Genomic DNA, 14,492 nt, shown 5'->3' on the forward strand with positions numbered 1-14,492 from the left:
CTGCCGGAGATGTCAGATTTTTTTGCATCTTTTTACCCCCCACCCCCCGGTTTTCATTTCTACAGCTTTTCAAAACAAAAAAGCGAAAAGTGTGACTCGACCCGCCGCCCCTGTCTGCTCCCCCCGTCAGCTTCCCCTGTGAGCCCCCCCACCCCTACGAATCTCGTCCGACCCCGGACAACGCTGCACCTTCACAAAGCTCAACCCCAATGCGTAACCGTGTTATTACACAGTAATAGCTGTTCTCGCACCTGTTCTCCCAGATATTACATTACAGTCATTTAGAAGACGCTTTCATCCAAAGCGACTTACAAAAGCGACTTACACAGACTCTTCTCTGCTTTCAATGTCAAATTAGATGAAATAGTGCAAGAGAAAAAGTTAAATAATACATAGATTTAAAAAATTAGAGTGAGGCTGACAGGGGGAAAAGACTTCATATTTGTCTTGTTTACTTTCTCGTGGTTATTCCACTTGTCATCTGGTGCCGTGCAGAATAATAATCCAGTATTAGTATGTTATGACAGGAGGACACACACACACACGCGCGCGCCCAATCCAGATATGTAAACACACACAGCAAACGGTCAATTTGGACATCTCGAACATGAACAGCCTGTTTCTTGACAGTCTTACTATGGAAGTCTTGCAGAGAGGTCTGCAGGGGTCAGGGGTTCAGGGAGAGGTCGGAATCAGCCAAAATAACACCGTGGATGCCGGGCGGGAGGTGGGCGGGGCCTAATCCATCACCTGTCAGTCAATCGCGCTAACAGTGAAACAGCTTCCTGTCATCACCCTCCTTTATTTACATCCATTTTTTTCATGAGCCGCTTCTATACGGGGGGGGGGGGGGGGGGTAGGGCTGCGTTGGGGTCACGTCACCACAGCCCTCCCGAGGCCTCGGAGAGGTCTATTTGTGTTCCCCGAGCACAAGACATCACTGATAAGAATCACTTTGGGGGGGCGGGGGATCTCAGGAGCTCCACCAGTTCCAGCCGTGGAGTGTGACTGCACCACGTTATGTATGAACTCCATCGCCGTCAGCGACTCCAGAGCTGGCGCTGGGTGAGCTCTTTCACCCCTCTGCCACTTTCCTCGCTCCCCCACCAGTGGCGGAGGAGGCCACTCCTGGTCAAGAACAGCTGATGGAGCGGTGAGGAGGGTCACTTCACCAACCGATGATTTACAGGGTTTAATGATTGTCGGGGGCCACGAGCGACAACCTGTTCTTCCAGCAAAAAAACGGGGGAAATTCACCTCCGTTTGAATCCGCTCCTTTCTAGAAGGCTTCTAGGAGGCTTCTTGAAGACACTCAACCCCCTTGTGCAACCCACCGCCCTCCCCCGACGCAGCCCTCCCCGCCTGAGAACTGGAGGTCACGAGTTTTACTTCCTGCGCGGCGGCTAATAATAGCGCCTCCCACAAGGCGGCTCCCATTTCTGTGGAGAAGCCGCTTTTCAAGTGAGCTGTTTTCCACTGCTTATCTCCATCTGCCCCCCCCCCTTGTGTTTGTGTGTGTGTGTGTGTGTGTGTGTGTTGGGGGGGTTAGCATCCCTGTCGGAGGCCATATTGAGGCCGCAGCGTGCACATTTTGAGCGGCGGAGAAAAAGTACAGCAGTTGATGTAAGGCAACAGGAAGTTTGTGTGTGTGTGTGTGTGTGTGTGTGTGTGTGTGTGTGTGTGTGTGTGTGTGTGTGTGTGCACGCAGGCGTCTTACCTCGAAACTTCTTGGGGGGGTTGTTGAGATCCCCTGCATCGGGTTGCACAACGCATCGGTCGTCCACCAGGCTGTGACATGAACACATGAACACATGATTAATCCATTGCTACAATGCATTTTGAATTTCTGTGCAAATTTACACACACACACACACACACACAAAGAAAGCTAATTCATCGATATCCAAATATTGCCTGCAGCTGTGCGGAAAAAAAGTCTCCTCTCATGAACCCTCTACATCTGCTGGAGCAGCAGAGGCTTTTGTCTAACATTATTCCCAGATGTACGTTTCAGTCATTCATTCATTCATTCAGCCATTGCACAAATGGCAGCGCATAACTAGGACGGGTCAGCTGTTAATCACAAGGCCACACATGGACACATGCGACCTATCGCCCGACCCACGACTTGGCGGTCGAATGTGCAAGCTGTCAACGAATCGTTCAAAACACATATTTCTGGCGACTCATGAGTCCTTGTCTCTTCGAACTCGTTCACCAACTCCTCCCTGCTACTGCTAGATAGCTAACTACACAGTAAAGAGACTAGACAAGATGTCACTTACAGGACAACTGCTATTCACGGATATAATCAACTCTTGTTCCTTGTTCTAATTTATGGCCCCTCGCTTCATGATCACAAAACACTAAACGACTCACTCAGTCAACAAACAAATCACAGGAACTCATAGTAGCCCTCCCCACGAAAAAAGCGAATGGCTCAATCTGGAACTCCAAAAACAAATTGCTTAGGTAGCTTAGAGTAGCCCTCCCCTATGCATAAAATGAACAACTCACTTAGTAACTCAACAAACGAATCACTCAGTGGCTAAGAGCCTTCCTGATTGCAAAACAAAACAAAACAAAACAACAAAAAAAAAAAAAAAAAAAATCACTCGGTAGCACAGAGCCTTGCTCAAGAAAAAAAACAACTCACTCGGGAGCTCAGAATATCCCTCCCCATGCACAAAACGAACAGTTCACTCTGTAACTCAAACAACTCACCGGGTCTTCACAGTAGCCCATGCGACTCAGTGACTCAAGCAACTCAAAAACCAATTGTCTGGACTTGTATCAACTCGAATCGGGAAAACAAATTGAGATTCCCGTCGCTAATTTAGAGTCTCTAAATAACCCATTCACAATTTCTTGACCGTGAGAAGAAGACGGAGGTTGGGGGTTCAATTCCAGACTCCTCCAGTTGGTTCCTATGGTATGATTAGCATTAGCGTGTGCGTAAATGGGCGAATGTGATTCAGTGATGAAAGCGCTCTATTGGACTGTCTAACCCTGACAAACGTCTTCGGCATGCTAAATTTTTATATACTCAGTGACTGCACCATGAAGCAGCGTCACACACTTCCCGGGACATTTTGGTGTTTATAAAAACAAAATAAAAACACGGGGGGAAAAACATGATGACAAATGACTCCTGAGGAGGAGGTGGTGACTGAAGTCCCCCGAAATAGTAGATGGCCAAGGCATATTTATGTCAGCCAAACAGATGTGGTATGTTAGCAAACAAAGGTTAGGGAAGCTAAATTTATTTCAGCTAGCCAGACTTGGTTTACTTCAACAACAAGGAAGGAACGCTGGACGCCAGTGGCGGCAGGACGCCAATACTGGAGAAAGCTGAGGCGGGGTGACGTGCCGAGGAAGGCTAATAACACAATTGCGTCACGTCTTCTGCAAGAATAAATAACCGCTAGCAGTCGCAAGCTAATCGGTCATAACTCCTGCCTTCTGAAAGATCTCATCATGGCGGCCGTCGGTCTGGACTCCCTTCCCCCTCCCTGCTCCTCCCGACAGCAGACGCCCCTTCGGACGTTATTCCTCCTGATCGGCGCTGGCCTGCTGGAACGTAAACACTGGGGCAGAGTTGGGCCCGAGAAACTCAAGAGGAGGGGGGGAAAAAAAAAAAAAAAACAGAAAACCTTCCCGTGAATGTTTCCCGTTTTGTTTTCCTGACATCCAATAACCCGCTTCACCGGTCAGCCCGGGTTTTTGTTAACAGGTCCAAGTTGAATACAGGACAACCTCAGAATACGAACACCCCTAATCATGAACAAATCAGCCTACGAACAGAGTTTTCAATCAAATTTTGAATCAAGCTGCGAATGGCCGTCTGTGCACGAACACACAAACAAATAAAGTCACGGGCTAGCCACGCTGTGCCGTTGTAGCCTAGCGATAGTCCTATGTGCTACTCCATGTTGTTTAAATAATTCATCGTTGTGCTTTTTTCCAGGAAGTTAGCCCTCACTATGGCCTCCAAAATGGTCAGTGTTAGTGGTGTTGAGAAGAAGTTTGGAAATACAGTCGATCTGAAGAAGGAATTAATAGCTAAACATGAATGAGGGCCTTGTTACAGATCTCGCCAAGCGCTACGATGCGTCTAAGTCAACCATCTGTATAATCCTGAAGAACAAAGATGGGCTAAAGACGGCTAATGTGGCTAAAGGGGTGACTATGTTATTGTTAGTCTGCATGAAGGAACATGCTGGAGTTAGCGTTAGCGAGGGTCTCATGATGCAAGAAGTCTTTACTTTTACCGATTTAGCAAAGAAATGCTGAGTACAAGTGTTGGCAAGAAGAGAAAGAGTGCCGGAAACACAGTAATAATCGAGGTTATCTTTAAATCCTTTCTGTCTTTTTGCTACAAATAAAAGGTTCAAAAGTGTGTTTCTATCATGCTGGACAACAGATCATTGTCATTTGCATTGATTTCAATGGGAAACTGATACCGTTAGTGAACATTTCGGTTGGCGAACGGAGTAAAAGAACGAAATAAATTCGTGAGCCGAGGTTCTGCTGCATCAGGACACAGGAAACACCATCTCTGCAGTTCAGGTTTGGCCAGATTGCGGTTCAGACCAGAGCCACTCACGTAGCCAAGGCCTGCTCGGCCTCTGCGGCGGCAGCCAAGGAGACGACCCGCGGAGAGTTCGGTGACAGATTTAACTTTCACCGGCTTAGAATAACACTCGTCGAAAAGTGTGTGTGTGTGTGTGTGTGTGGATGGTGAGGGGGGGCCAAATCCCAACTCCATCCGAGGCCCTCTTTTGAGGGGAATGTGCATAGTTTTCCAAACAAACCGTGTCTGCCCGTGCAGTCTGTACACGGCAGGGAGCCGGGCTGCACGTTTACATTACAACTCCTGGCAGCCACGGAGGGGAAAGGAAATGTCGCTGAAGAAGAAGCGCTGAGAGAGAGATGCCGCTCGTCCTCCTCTGCAGAACGCTGCCGAGTTGGTGGATGTGCGTGGAGAAGGAACGCTCCGGGCCAAAGAGCTGGCAGGACAATGCTGATATGCATGATTTGTGTGTGTGTTTGTGCATGTGGGCAGCGCTGGAACTCTGCAAAGGCCAAAATGTCTCTAGAGTGACTCATTCTCCGGCAAAGGTCATTTCATTTTTTCTTTTGTTTGGGGGAGGGGTCAGGAAACTGAACATGCTAGCCAACCTCTTGCTAGCCAGTTGCATGCTAGCCAGTCGCGTGCTGGCCCGCCCCATATAGCCTCCCTCATGGTGGCTAGTCTCATGCTAGCTAATTCATGCTGGTCTTTGTCATGCTACCTTGTCCCATGGTAGCCTGCGTCATGCTTGTCCTGGCCTTTCACGTGCTGGCATGTTTCATGCAGCCCAGCCTCATGCTAGCCAGTCTCATGGTGGCCCGACCCGTGCTAGCCAGCTTCGCGCTAGTCTCTCTCATAGTGGCTAGTTTAATGCTTGCCTGTTTCATGCAGGTCTTCGTCATGCCACCTTGTCTCTGGTGGCCTGCATCATACTAGCCTGCTTTGTGCTGGCCTTTCTCGTGCTAGCTTCTTTTATACTTGTCTGTTTCATGCTAGCTAGTCTCATGGCAGCCAGCCTCATGCTTCCCTGTTTCATTTGTTTTATGCAGGTCTTTGTCATGCTACCCTGTCTCATGGTGGCCTGCCTCATGCTAGCCTTCCTAATGCTGGCCTGTCCTATGCTAGCCTACGCCATGCTAGGCTGTTTCAAAGCGGCCAGTCTCATGCTCCCTGTTTCATCTGTATCTTGCAGGTCTTTGTCATGCTAGCCCAGGTGTGGGCAAACTGCGGCCTGCGGGCCACATCCGGCCCACCAAAGATCGGTAAATCACATGATCAGATGACGTAGAAGTCAATGTTAAGTGTTAGTGCTGTGTGAAAGTGGCGGTTTGGGATCAGCGCAAGACGAGCAAGTGACAGTGATGGAGATAGACAAAAGGAAAAAAAAGACGTTGAGCTCGATGCAATACAGCGAAAGCTATCTTTCATTTGGATGCACTTTCACCAGGGATGCAACGGCAAGACTTTGCTGTGCTTGGTGTGTGGTGAGAAGCTATCTAGTAGTGCCACGGTGCCAAGCAAGCTTAAACGCCATCTCCAAACAAAACACCCTCTCGTTCAAAACAAGCCGATGGACTATTTTGTACATCTATGTACAAACAATGAGAAACGGGCAATTTTGTGGAGAAAAACCACAAAGGTAAACAAGAGAGCCATCAAAGCTAGCTACATTGTTGCTGAAACCATAGCTAAATCAAAAAAGTCCTATACTGTAGCAGAAACATTAATACTGCCAGCTTGTAAAGCTTTAGCAAGAGCTTTGTGTGTGTCTCTCTACCATTACTGCCAGGATATCCATTGTGTGTTCATCAAAACATCCCCAGGTTTCACACTGAGTATAAACACATTAAAAAACTATATTATCAACTATATGTATTATATGTACTGTGTTAGAGTGTCATTCTGGTTGGTGGTCTGTCCAAGGATTTTGTAAATGAAAAAATGTGTCTCAAAAAAGGTTGGAAATAGCCTTTACTGTGTTCATACTGACACACATGAATGAGCTGAACATGAAGCTACAAGGGAAAAACTGGTTTGTCCATGAAATGCGAGCAAACGCCAGAGCCTTCAAAACCAAGCTGCTTTTTATTTTCAAAGCAAATGTCAGAAGAGTCTGATATGTACCGTTTACAAATGCATTTTTTTTTATTTTTTATATGCGGCGAATCTAGTGGTGAGCCGGCCTGTCTGTCAAATTTTAAAAGTCAATATGGTCCCTGAGCCAAAAAGTTTGCCCTCCCCTGCGCTAGCCGGTCTCATGCAACCCAGCCTCATGCTAGCCTGCCTCATTGGTCAGTCTCACGGTAGTCAGCCTGTTTCATGCTGCCCCTAAAATGTTAAACTGACTCCTTTTATATGTACTTTGAACACAACCCTGCAACAATGCGCTTACATTCTGCCCTGCAAACACTAAAATGGCAGTATTTGTACGTTTAAAAGCCAAAGCGTTCAGTTTTTCTGCAACCACCGGTCAGACACAGAATTCAGAGTTAAACTGCTGCAGGTTCCCTCCATTCCTAGCTCCCCCCGCTGCGTTTATGATAGGAAGAAAAATAATATATGCATGCATGGGCCTCTTGAGGAACATTGGTGCCCCCCCAATACGTGATGTTTGTAGTGGACCTACCCCAAAGTGCTGATGAACCCGTTGGTGGATCCCTCTGCGTACAGGGAGCAGATATCCCCGATGTGCAGGAAGCTGGACATCTTGTCCGACATGATGGACAAGAGTAGACGCCTGCAGCCGGAGAGGAGAGAGAAAGGGAATAGCATGAACGGACTAGTTTTAGCAAATGCTTCAGAAGATCTGGCGTGGGTAGGCTATTTAGAAGCTGGACATTTTAGAAGAGTTCCCTCTGTAGATCAACGCAGACATGGACAAAATGCTTGCAAATGTGATGCTGCCTTTACATCAAATCCCACACCAAGGTGATGGGAAACCTAAAAGTTACAAATCGGTCACCAAAGAGAGACATGTCTTTACGTCATTTGAGTCACTGAGTCGGTTAAGGATTCAAAATGGAGGCAGTTGGTTTGACAGGGTGATGGTGGAAGAGGAATAGGTAAGAAAGTGGAGACAAAAACAACACATAATGAGCATAATAGGGATAGTATAAGATGTACAAATTGAAAAGTGCAGGATGAACATGAACACTAGCTAAGCCTATTAAACACCCGCTTCTTAGTAGGGCGGCTACTCCTTAGTAGGGCGACCTGCTGAGCAATTTGCTCATTGAGCCAATGAGTGATTCGTTACAGAGTGAGACGTTCGCTTGGTGAGCGCTGAAGACAATGAGATTCTTTTTTTGAGCTACTGAGTGAGTTGTTTCTTTTGTGAGTCGGCAGGGCTACTGTGAACTACTGAGCGATTCATTTGTTTGTTGAGCTACTGAGTCATTTGGGGAGGGCTACTGTGAGCTACATAGTGATTTGTTCATTGAGCAACTGAGTGTGTTGTTCTTTTCCAAGTGGGGAAACTAAACCACAGCTGTTTCTCCTCCAACAGGGTCAATGGTTTGATTAACATGATATTTTCATGAATAGCAGTCGTGTGTTGCACATCTAGTCTCTCATTTGCAGTTAACTAGCCAGCAGCAGCAGGGACGAGTTACTGGACGAATAGGGACGAGGGACCATGAGTCGGTATAATGACGCTGGAGTTTTGAACGATTCGTTCCCGACTTGCAAATCGCAAACACGTTTAACGGATCCTGAGGAGTGTTACGGTGTGTGTAGCCACACACAGAGAGTTCTGCTAGCAGGATGCGGTCCCTCTCTCAGCCTGCGTGGATTTGCATAGAGGGAAATTTTTGCGTGGTGCGGACACGCGTGTATTGTTTCCCGGCGTCCGGACAGTTCGCAGGCGTCCGCGGGGACGAGCAGGAAGCGGCGCGACGCGCACCTGCAACAGGTCGCCACCGCCTCCAACCCCTGAGCAAAAGGGGGGAAAGCACGCACACACACTATTACACACACACACACACACTGAAAATGAAAGTGCCGGTTAGTCGAACCACAGACTCTGATGTTTCTTCCTCCTCTTCTGTCATTAATAATGTGAAATCACGTCTGCTCCGGCGCGCCAAACAGTGCACGACACGCACGCACACACACATGTACACACACATGCACGGCGCGTCTTGGGACCGAGCCGTGAGACATTTGTTGGCCATTTAAGGGCAACCATCTGCTTTCCCCACTCCGCAGCGAGAAGATGAAGAAAGTGAGGAAGAGGAGTCCGATGGAAAACTATTTACAAGTTGCGTGACTAACTTTTTTTAAACTTCTTCTATCAGTTTCTGATTTTTTTTTTTTTTTATTGCTGTTTGTTGTTTTACCTCGGCCTGCGGTGGACGCGCTCGGGGTTCGGCTCCGCCGTGGTCCGCCTCAGGGCGACATGACCGCAGCTCCTCTCCGTCGACCGTCGTCGGACTCCGGTCCTCCTCCGGTGTTTCTGACAGCTCCGGCGGCGGCGGGCGGTGCGCTGGCTGGCTCCCCGCCCCCCTCCTCTCCTCTCCGGAGGCCCCTGTGTTGCTATCTGGGAAATGATGTCCCCTGCGCTCCACCGAGCATCACGGAAACCCGCACTCATCACTCCCGCAGCCACTTCGAAACCTGCGTGGGGGTCTTATTTTTAACCATCACCCCTGAAGATTTCAACTGTGAAAATTCGTCATCTTATTTTTAACCGAGAACCTCAAAATAACTATTTTCTCATGTCAAATAAACTTTCAGAAACAATGCCGTTTGTTTTTTTATTTGCTTTATTCCCCCCTCTATATTGGTTCACGTTGAGGGCGAACAAAATAAGCTCCGGGAAGGAAGGGGTTAATACAACCTGACCGACCACGTGACTTTCCGGAAGTAAACCCGGAAGTGACATGAGGGGGTGAGCGGTGTGCGGCCGAGTAACACAACAATGCGTGGTTGCGTCCTGCTGCTGCTCTTCAGCTGCCTGGACGATGCGCGGCTGTGCGGGGCGTCTACGGACGCCGACGCCCGGCCGGAAGCAGCGGGTTGCGGCTGTGCCACCCCGGAGAGAGCCGCTGCGCCGCACCGGGAGGCGTCCGAGGACCCGGCAGTAAGATACTCCCGGGCAGCCAACCGACAACCGTCCGCCGCTGCGGGGGACCACGGCGGGCTGTTGAGTCAGGTCCGGTCACCGGAACCGTACATTCACACTTCCGGCCTCCAGTTTGCTTTAACGCGAAATACGGAACCTCCACTTCCGGTCAGACTGCGTGCCGGGCTTGTGACCTCCTTCCCCAAAACACCTTACCTGATGTTTGATAGTACGCTGTTTGTAATAATGATAATAATAACAATAATAACAACTATTATTATTGTAATTATATTATTATTATTATTATTATTGTTATTATCATATTATTATTATTATTATTATTATTATTGTTATTATTGTTGAGGTTCTCTTTGGGAGTGACCAGGATGGATAGGATCAGGAATGATGTTAGATGTTTTGGAGAGAAGGTCAGAGAAGCCAGACTGAGATGGTTTGGTCATGTACAGAGGAGGGATGGAGAATATATTGGTAGACGGATGCTGGAATTGGAGCTTCCAGGCAGGAGGTCTCGAGGAAGACCAAAGAGAAGATTTATGGACATAATGAGAGAAGATATGAAGGTAGTTGGTGTGAGAGAGGAGGATACAGAGAATAGGGTTAGATGGAGAAGGTTGATTTGCTTTGGGGACCTCTGAAGGGAGAAGCTGAAGGGAGAAGTCGTTACACAGAGTGCAGTGGTTCAGTGTACCGGTAATCAAAAACAAACACAAAGCAGTCTTCAAAGGCAGGACACAACACAACAATAGCAGCATCTCTGGGTCAGATATATAAGACAGAAAAAAATATGAGACAAGAAAATATAAATATCATCTAGAAGAATTAATAGAAAGAACAAAGTAAAAATGTGAAAACTAAAAAAAGTAAAAAAAAACTTCACTGTACTGTATGTAAGGTGTGTGTTCAGGGTTGTGCAGACCTGCGATGACCGCTGTGTGGTAAAAAATGTTTTTCAATCTGTTTGTTTTTGCATTGATTGTCCTAACCTAAAAATCCCTGATGGCAGCCGTTGGTGGTGGCTTCGGTGGGATGGATTATTATTATTATTTTTCAGGATTTTTGCTGGTTTTTGTCTTATGTACAGTCTTGAAACATGTTTCCCTGGGTATCACAGTGAAGTCAGATAGGTAGCAAAAAAAAACAGAAAACAAAGAACATTAAATAATTGGGATATTATTGCTAAGATATGTAAATAGTGCAGAGAAATATAAACAGTATTAACAGGATGTGCGAGTTGTAAGAAAGAGCAGATGAACATCTTAAAACTGTTTGCAGCTTTGCGTGTGCAAACTAACAAGGTGCAGTTTGTGATTCATTCTTATTAGTTATTGTTGTTGTCGTTGCGCCATTGTTGTTATTGCTGTCATTTTTATTTTTATCATTAGTGTCATCATCATTTTTATTGTTGTTGTTTTAAGATTGTTCACTTTTGACATCCACAGTAAGGGATTGATTACCGCAGGAGTCACTAGAAAATTCACCGTCATAGTAAAAAATAAACATGGATACTCAGTTCCTCTGAAGTACTGCGATTGCTCCTTTTTTTTTTTTTTACCTGTTTTCAAGGTTTTCTCTCGTGAACCCCAGATGGTGCTGATTCCTGGAGGGGAGTTCCTAATGGGAACGGACAACCCGGGCATCCCCGGGGACGGCGAGGGCCCTCAGAGGCAGGTTCATGTTGACTCCTTCTACATGGATGTCCAGGAGGTCACCAACCAGCAGTTCCAAAGCTTCGTCAACGCCACGGGCTACGTGACGGAGGTGCCCAGACACCCTCTACCTTACCCCTAGCAGGAACGTGACTTCATTCATTCATACACTTCCTTCTTTCTTTCTCGTGTGTGTGTGTGTGTGCGTGCGTGCGTGCACACCAGGCGGAGAGATTCGGTGACTCATTTGTCTTCGAGGGGATTTTGAGCGAGGGCGTCAAAACCCAGATCACCCAAGCGGTGAGTGTGTTTCGTCCTGTGGTCGCCCTTTTACCTCAGAGAGCGCCCGGCGCTCCAGCCGACGTGGCCGGAGCTGTCAGACCCGGCCAAGCTCTACTCACACACACTTACATGTACACACAACCCATGCGATGACCCGCAGATAGACGTTCACACTTCCCGGTTGCCACGGGAAACCCGCAGTGTTCGGGGCCAGTGTGAAAAGCTTGCGCACTCTGTGGCGGGCGCTGCGCTCATCACCACAGCCTCAGATCAGATGGAGCGGGGTAGATATGCAAATCTACCCAACGGGTTCCTCATACCCCCAGCACCCCCACGCACATGTGTATGCAGATACTCTCATAACGTCTTGGATTGATCACCAAGACCTGTAAATTCTGTCGTAGAATTAACAACTACGTCTCAAAGATCTATGTTTAAATTATAGAAGAAAGTTACAGCCAGATAATCTTGTGAGCCTTTCCATTTTAAATCCGAGCTCCAGTCAGTAGGAAGTGGAAGATGACCCTGCTCTCCTGCGCCGCTCACCTCTTTGCCTTTTTCAGGTGGCTGCTGCCCCCTGGTGGCTGCCGGTCAAAGGTGCCGACTGGAGGCACCCCGAGGGCCCCGACAGCGACACCAGCGGAAGGTGGGGTTCATGGGTCGGCCAGGAGAACAGTCGCCGGGGTTGTGTGTCCGCGATAGAGGAGTGAAGTGTGGCGATCCATGTGTGCAGACTGGACCACCCGGTGCTGCACGTGTCCTGGGCTGATGCTGCCGCCTTCTGCTCCTGGGCCAGCAGGAGGCTCCCCACCGAGGCTGAGTGGGAGCACGCCTGCAGGGGCGGCCTGCGGGACAGGTGTGCCCTCTTGGCGCTGTTACAGAGCGATGTTTCCACATGTCAGCACCTCCTGACGGCGGCTTCCTTGTCCGACCCTGTGCACGCAGGCTCTTCCCCTGGGGCAACCGGCTGACCCCCAAAGGGCAGCACTACGCCAACCTCTGGCAGGGGGACTTCCCCCATCGCAACTCTGGTGACGACGGCTTCATCAAAACCTCGCCGGTGAGCACCGGGGGCAAGCGTGTCGGAGTGTTCTGGGGATTATTAGCATTATCACAGCGTTATCGGATGCGCGGAACATGCAGTCACATATGATAACGCCACCCATGTGTCTAAAGATCTGGAAAAGACTTGTGGGAAACTATCGTCTCACAGCGGCTCACGTCCTCTGACGGGTATTTAGTTGCAGCCTAGCCTCAGACTTGAATCTCACAGGGTCGCTATTTACAAAACAACTAGGTTTTTCCAACAATTTCTTCCCGTGGGTAGCTGCAGAGCCTCGGCCGTGTCATTTATGATACGTTGGAGAGTTGACATCTGCTCCTCTTTTGGGACAGTCCATATTGGTTCAGGACATCCTTCACTGTTCCCACCAACATATATTACCAGTACTGCGTCAGTGATTGTTTTCTTGTCCTTATTATGTTTTTGTTGGAGGTCATCTACTGGTCCCCGATTGTGTTACGTCACCGTTAAAAACACGTTTGTTATTGTTGTAAATCCCAAGACTCGGAAAAGACTGAAAGGACGCCGGCCCACCTGCTAGCAGAGATCGGTGTGAATTCGTGGCACCCGTTAGCCTGTAGAACCCCAGAGTACGGCAGGATCAGCAGATAAAACAGACAAAATTCCGCCACACCGTCATCCCTGGACTGCTCCCCCCCCCCCGGCAGGTGAAGTCCTTCCCCCCCAACGGCTTCGGCCTCTACGACATGGTGGGCAACGCTTGGGAGTGGACAGCGGACTGGTGGAGCGTGCACCACACCCCCGAGCACCAACACAACCCGGTATTGTCGCTGCCCCTCCGACGGCCCCAAAAGCTTCCCTCTAAGCTTGTTTCCCTCAATTGTCTCTTTGTTGCCCCCCCCCCCCCCCCCACAGACAGGCCCCCCCTCAGGCGCAGACAAGGTGAAGAAAGGAGGGTCGTACATGTGTCACAAGGTAAACACCGACTGCTCGCACCTGGTTCCTTGGTTCGTCCCATCGGTCCCGATCTTCATCCTCACCTTGTTACAGGTTGTCAAATAAAAAAAAAAAATAGCCCGCAGATTTTCAATGTGATGCTAAAATCTAAAATAGTTTTGTAACTTCCTGTCTCGCCTCTGGGCTTTGGGTGAAGTGGGCAGGGTTTAAACACGCTGAACGGGTGCGGTTTCGGTGCTTTTTTTTTTTTTTTTTTCTTGCGCCTTCAGCCCAGAGGCTCCCCCTCCTTTCAATCACCTCTCCGGGCTCCCGTTGCCATGGCAGCGCCTGGGAAGGAAACACTGTCTCCTCTGTCTCTCTCCCTCCCCTGCAGTCGTACTGCTACAGGTACCGCTGTGCGGCGCGGAGCCAGAACACGCCGGACAGCTCCGCCTCAAACCTCGGCTTTCGCTGTGTGCGACAGCGGGCGACGACCAATTGAAGCTGCTCTCCATGTTGAGTCCTCACGAGACGCCAAACACATCCGACACCTACCAAGCATTGGAACATACTGTTTCCATGCGGCACTTCTACACCTGGGAACAAAGAGAGACTTTTGGAAAACAAACTTCGATATTTAGCATTCCATATGAAGAACTCTTCTCTTCTTGACCAGCAGTGACAGGACACACACACACACACACACCTGTTGTTATTTTCATCGAAGGGAAAGTGTCCAAGAGTGACACCGCTGAACTGTAAATGTATTTTCTAGAATAAAATAAATGCTGAACCTGGCCCGAGTGTGAACTCACTGTCTGCTGTCGGCCATTTTGGCTCAAACGTACTTTACAAACGGCGACTGGGTGTTTACACGAATGACTACTTTGTTGGGATGTGCAAGAGTCAGGAGGGTCCTTTGCGGATGTGCCCAGAAGTTGCAGCTGT

General features: G+C 48.7%; 2 protein-coding genes across 9 annotated transcripts in view; one reads left to right on the top strand and one right to left on the bottom strand.

Moving 5' to 3' along the window:
* LOC147222073 (inositol 1,4,5-trisphosphate-gated calcium channel ITPR1) overlaps positions 1-9,021 on the bottom strand; it is a 55,720-nt gene extending 46,699 nt beyond the window's left edge. For all 8 annotated transcript variants that reach the window (XM_086168358.1, XM_086168359.1, XM_086168355.1 and 5 more), the window contains exons 1-3: positions 8,911-9,021; positions 7,200-7,310; positions 1,718-1,788 (exon numbers count right to left, since the gene is read on the bottom strand). In XM_086168358.1, coding sequence (XP_086024484.1) covers positions 1,718-1,788; positions 7,200-7,291 — 163 coding nt within the window. In that variant the 5' untranslated portion in view covers positions 7,292-7,310; positions 8,911-9,021. The remainder of the gene's footprint in view (positions 1-1,717; positions 1,789-7,199; positions 7,311-8,910) is intronic.
* A 400-nt stretch (positions 9,022-9,421) lies between these two features.
* sumf1 (sulfatase modifying factor 1) lies at positions 9,422-14,342 on the top strand. The gene is made up of 9 exons (XM_086168360.1): positions 9,422-9,725; positions 11,241-11,414; positions 11,528-11,602; positions 12,148-12,230; positions 12,318-12,440; positions 12,530-12,644; positions 13,316-13,429; positions 13,524-13,583; positions 13,939-14,342. Exons 1-9 carry the CDS (start codon positions 9,492-9,494, stop codon positions 14,044-14,046), a joined length of 1,086 nt encoding a protein of 361 aa, XP_086024486.1. The 5' UTR covers positions 9,422-9,491; the 3' UTR covers positions 14,047-14,342.
* The last annotated feature ends 150 nt before the right edge of the window (positions 14,343-14,492 follow it).

The sequence above is a fragment of the Fistularia commersonii genome, chromosome 21 (genome assembly GCF_037954325.1).
Source record: "Fistularia commersonii isolate RoL2024-O1a breed Wild chromosome 21, RoL_Fcom_v1.0, whole genome shotgun sequence".
NCBI classification, from domain to species: Eukaryota; Metazoa; Chordata; class Actinopteri; order Syngnathiformes; family Fistulariidae; genus Fistularia; species Fistularia commersonii.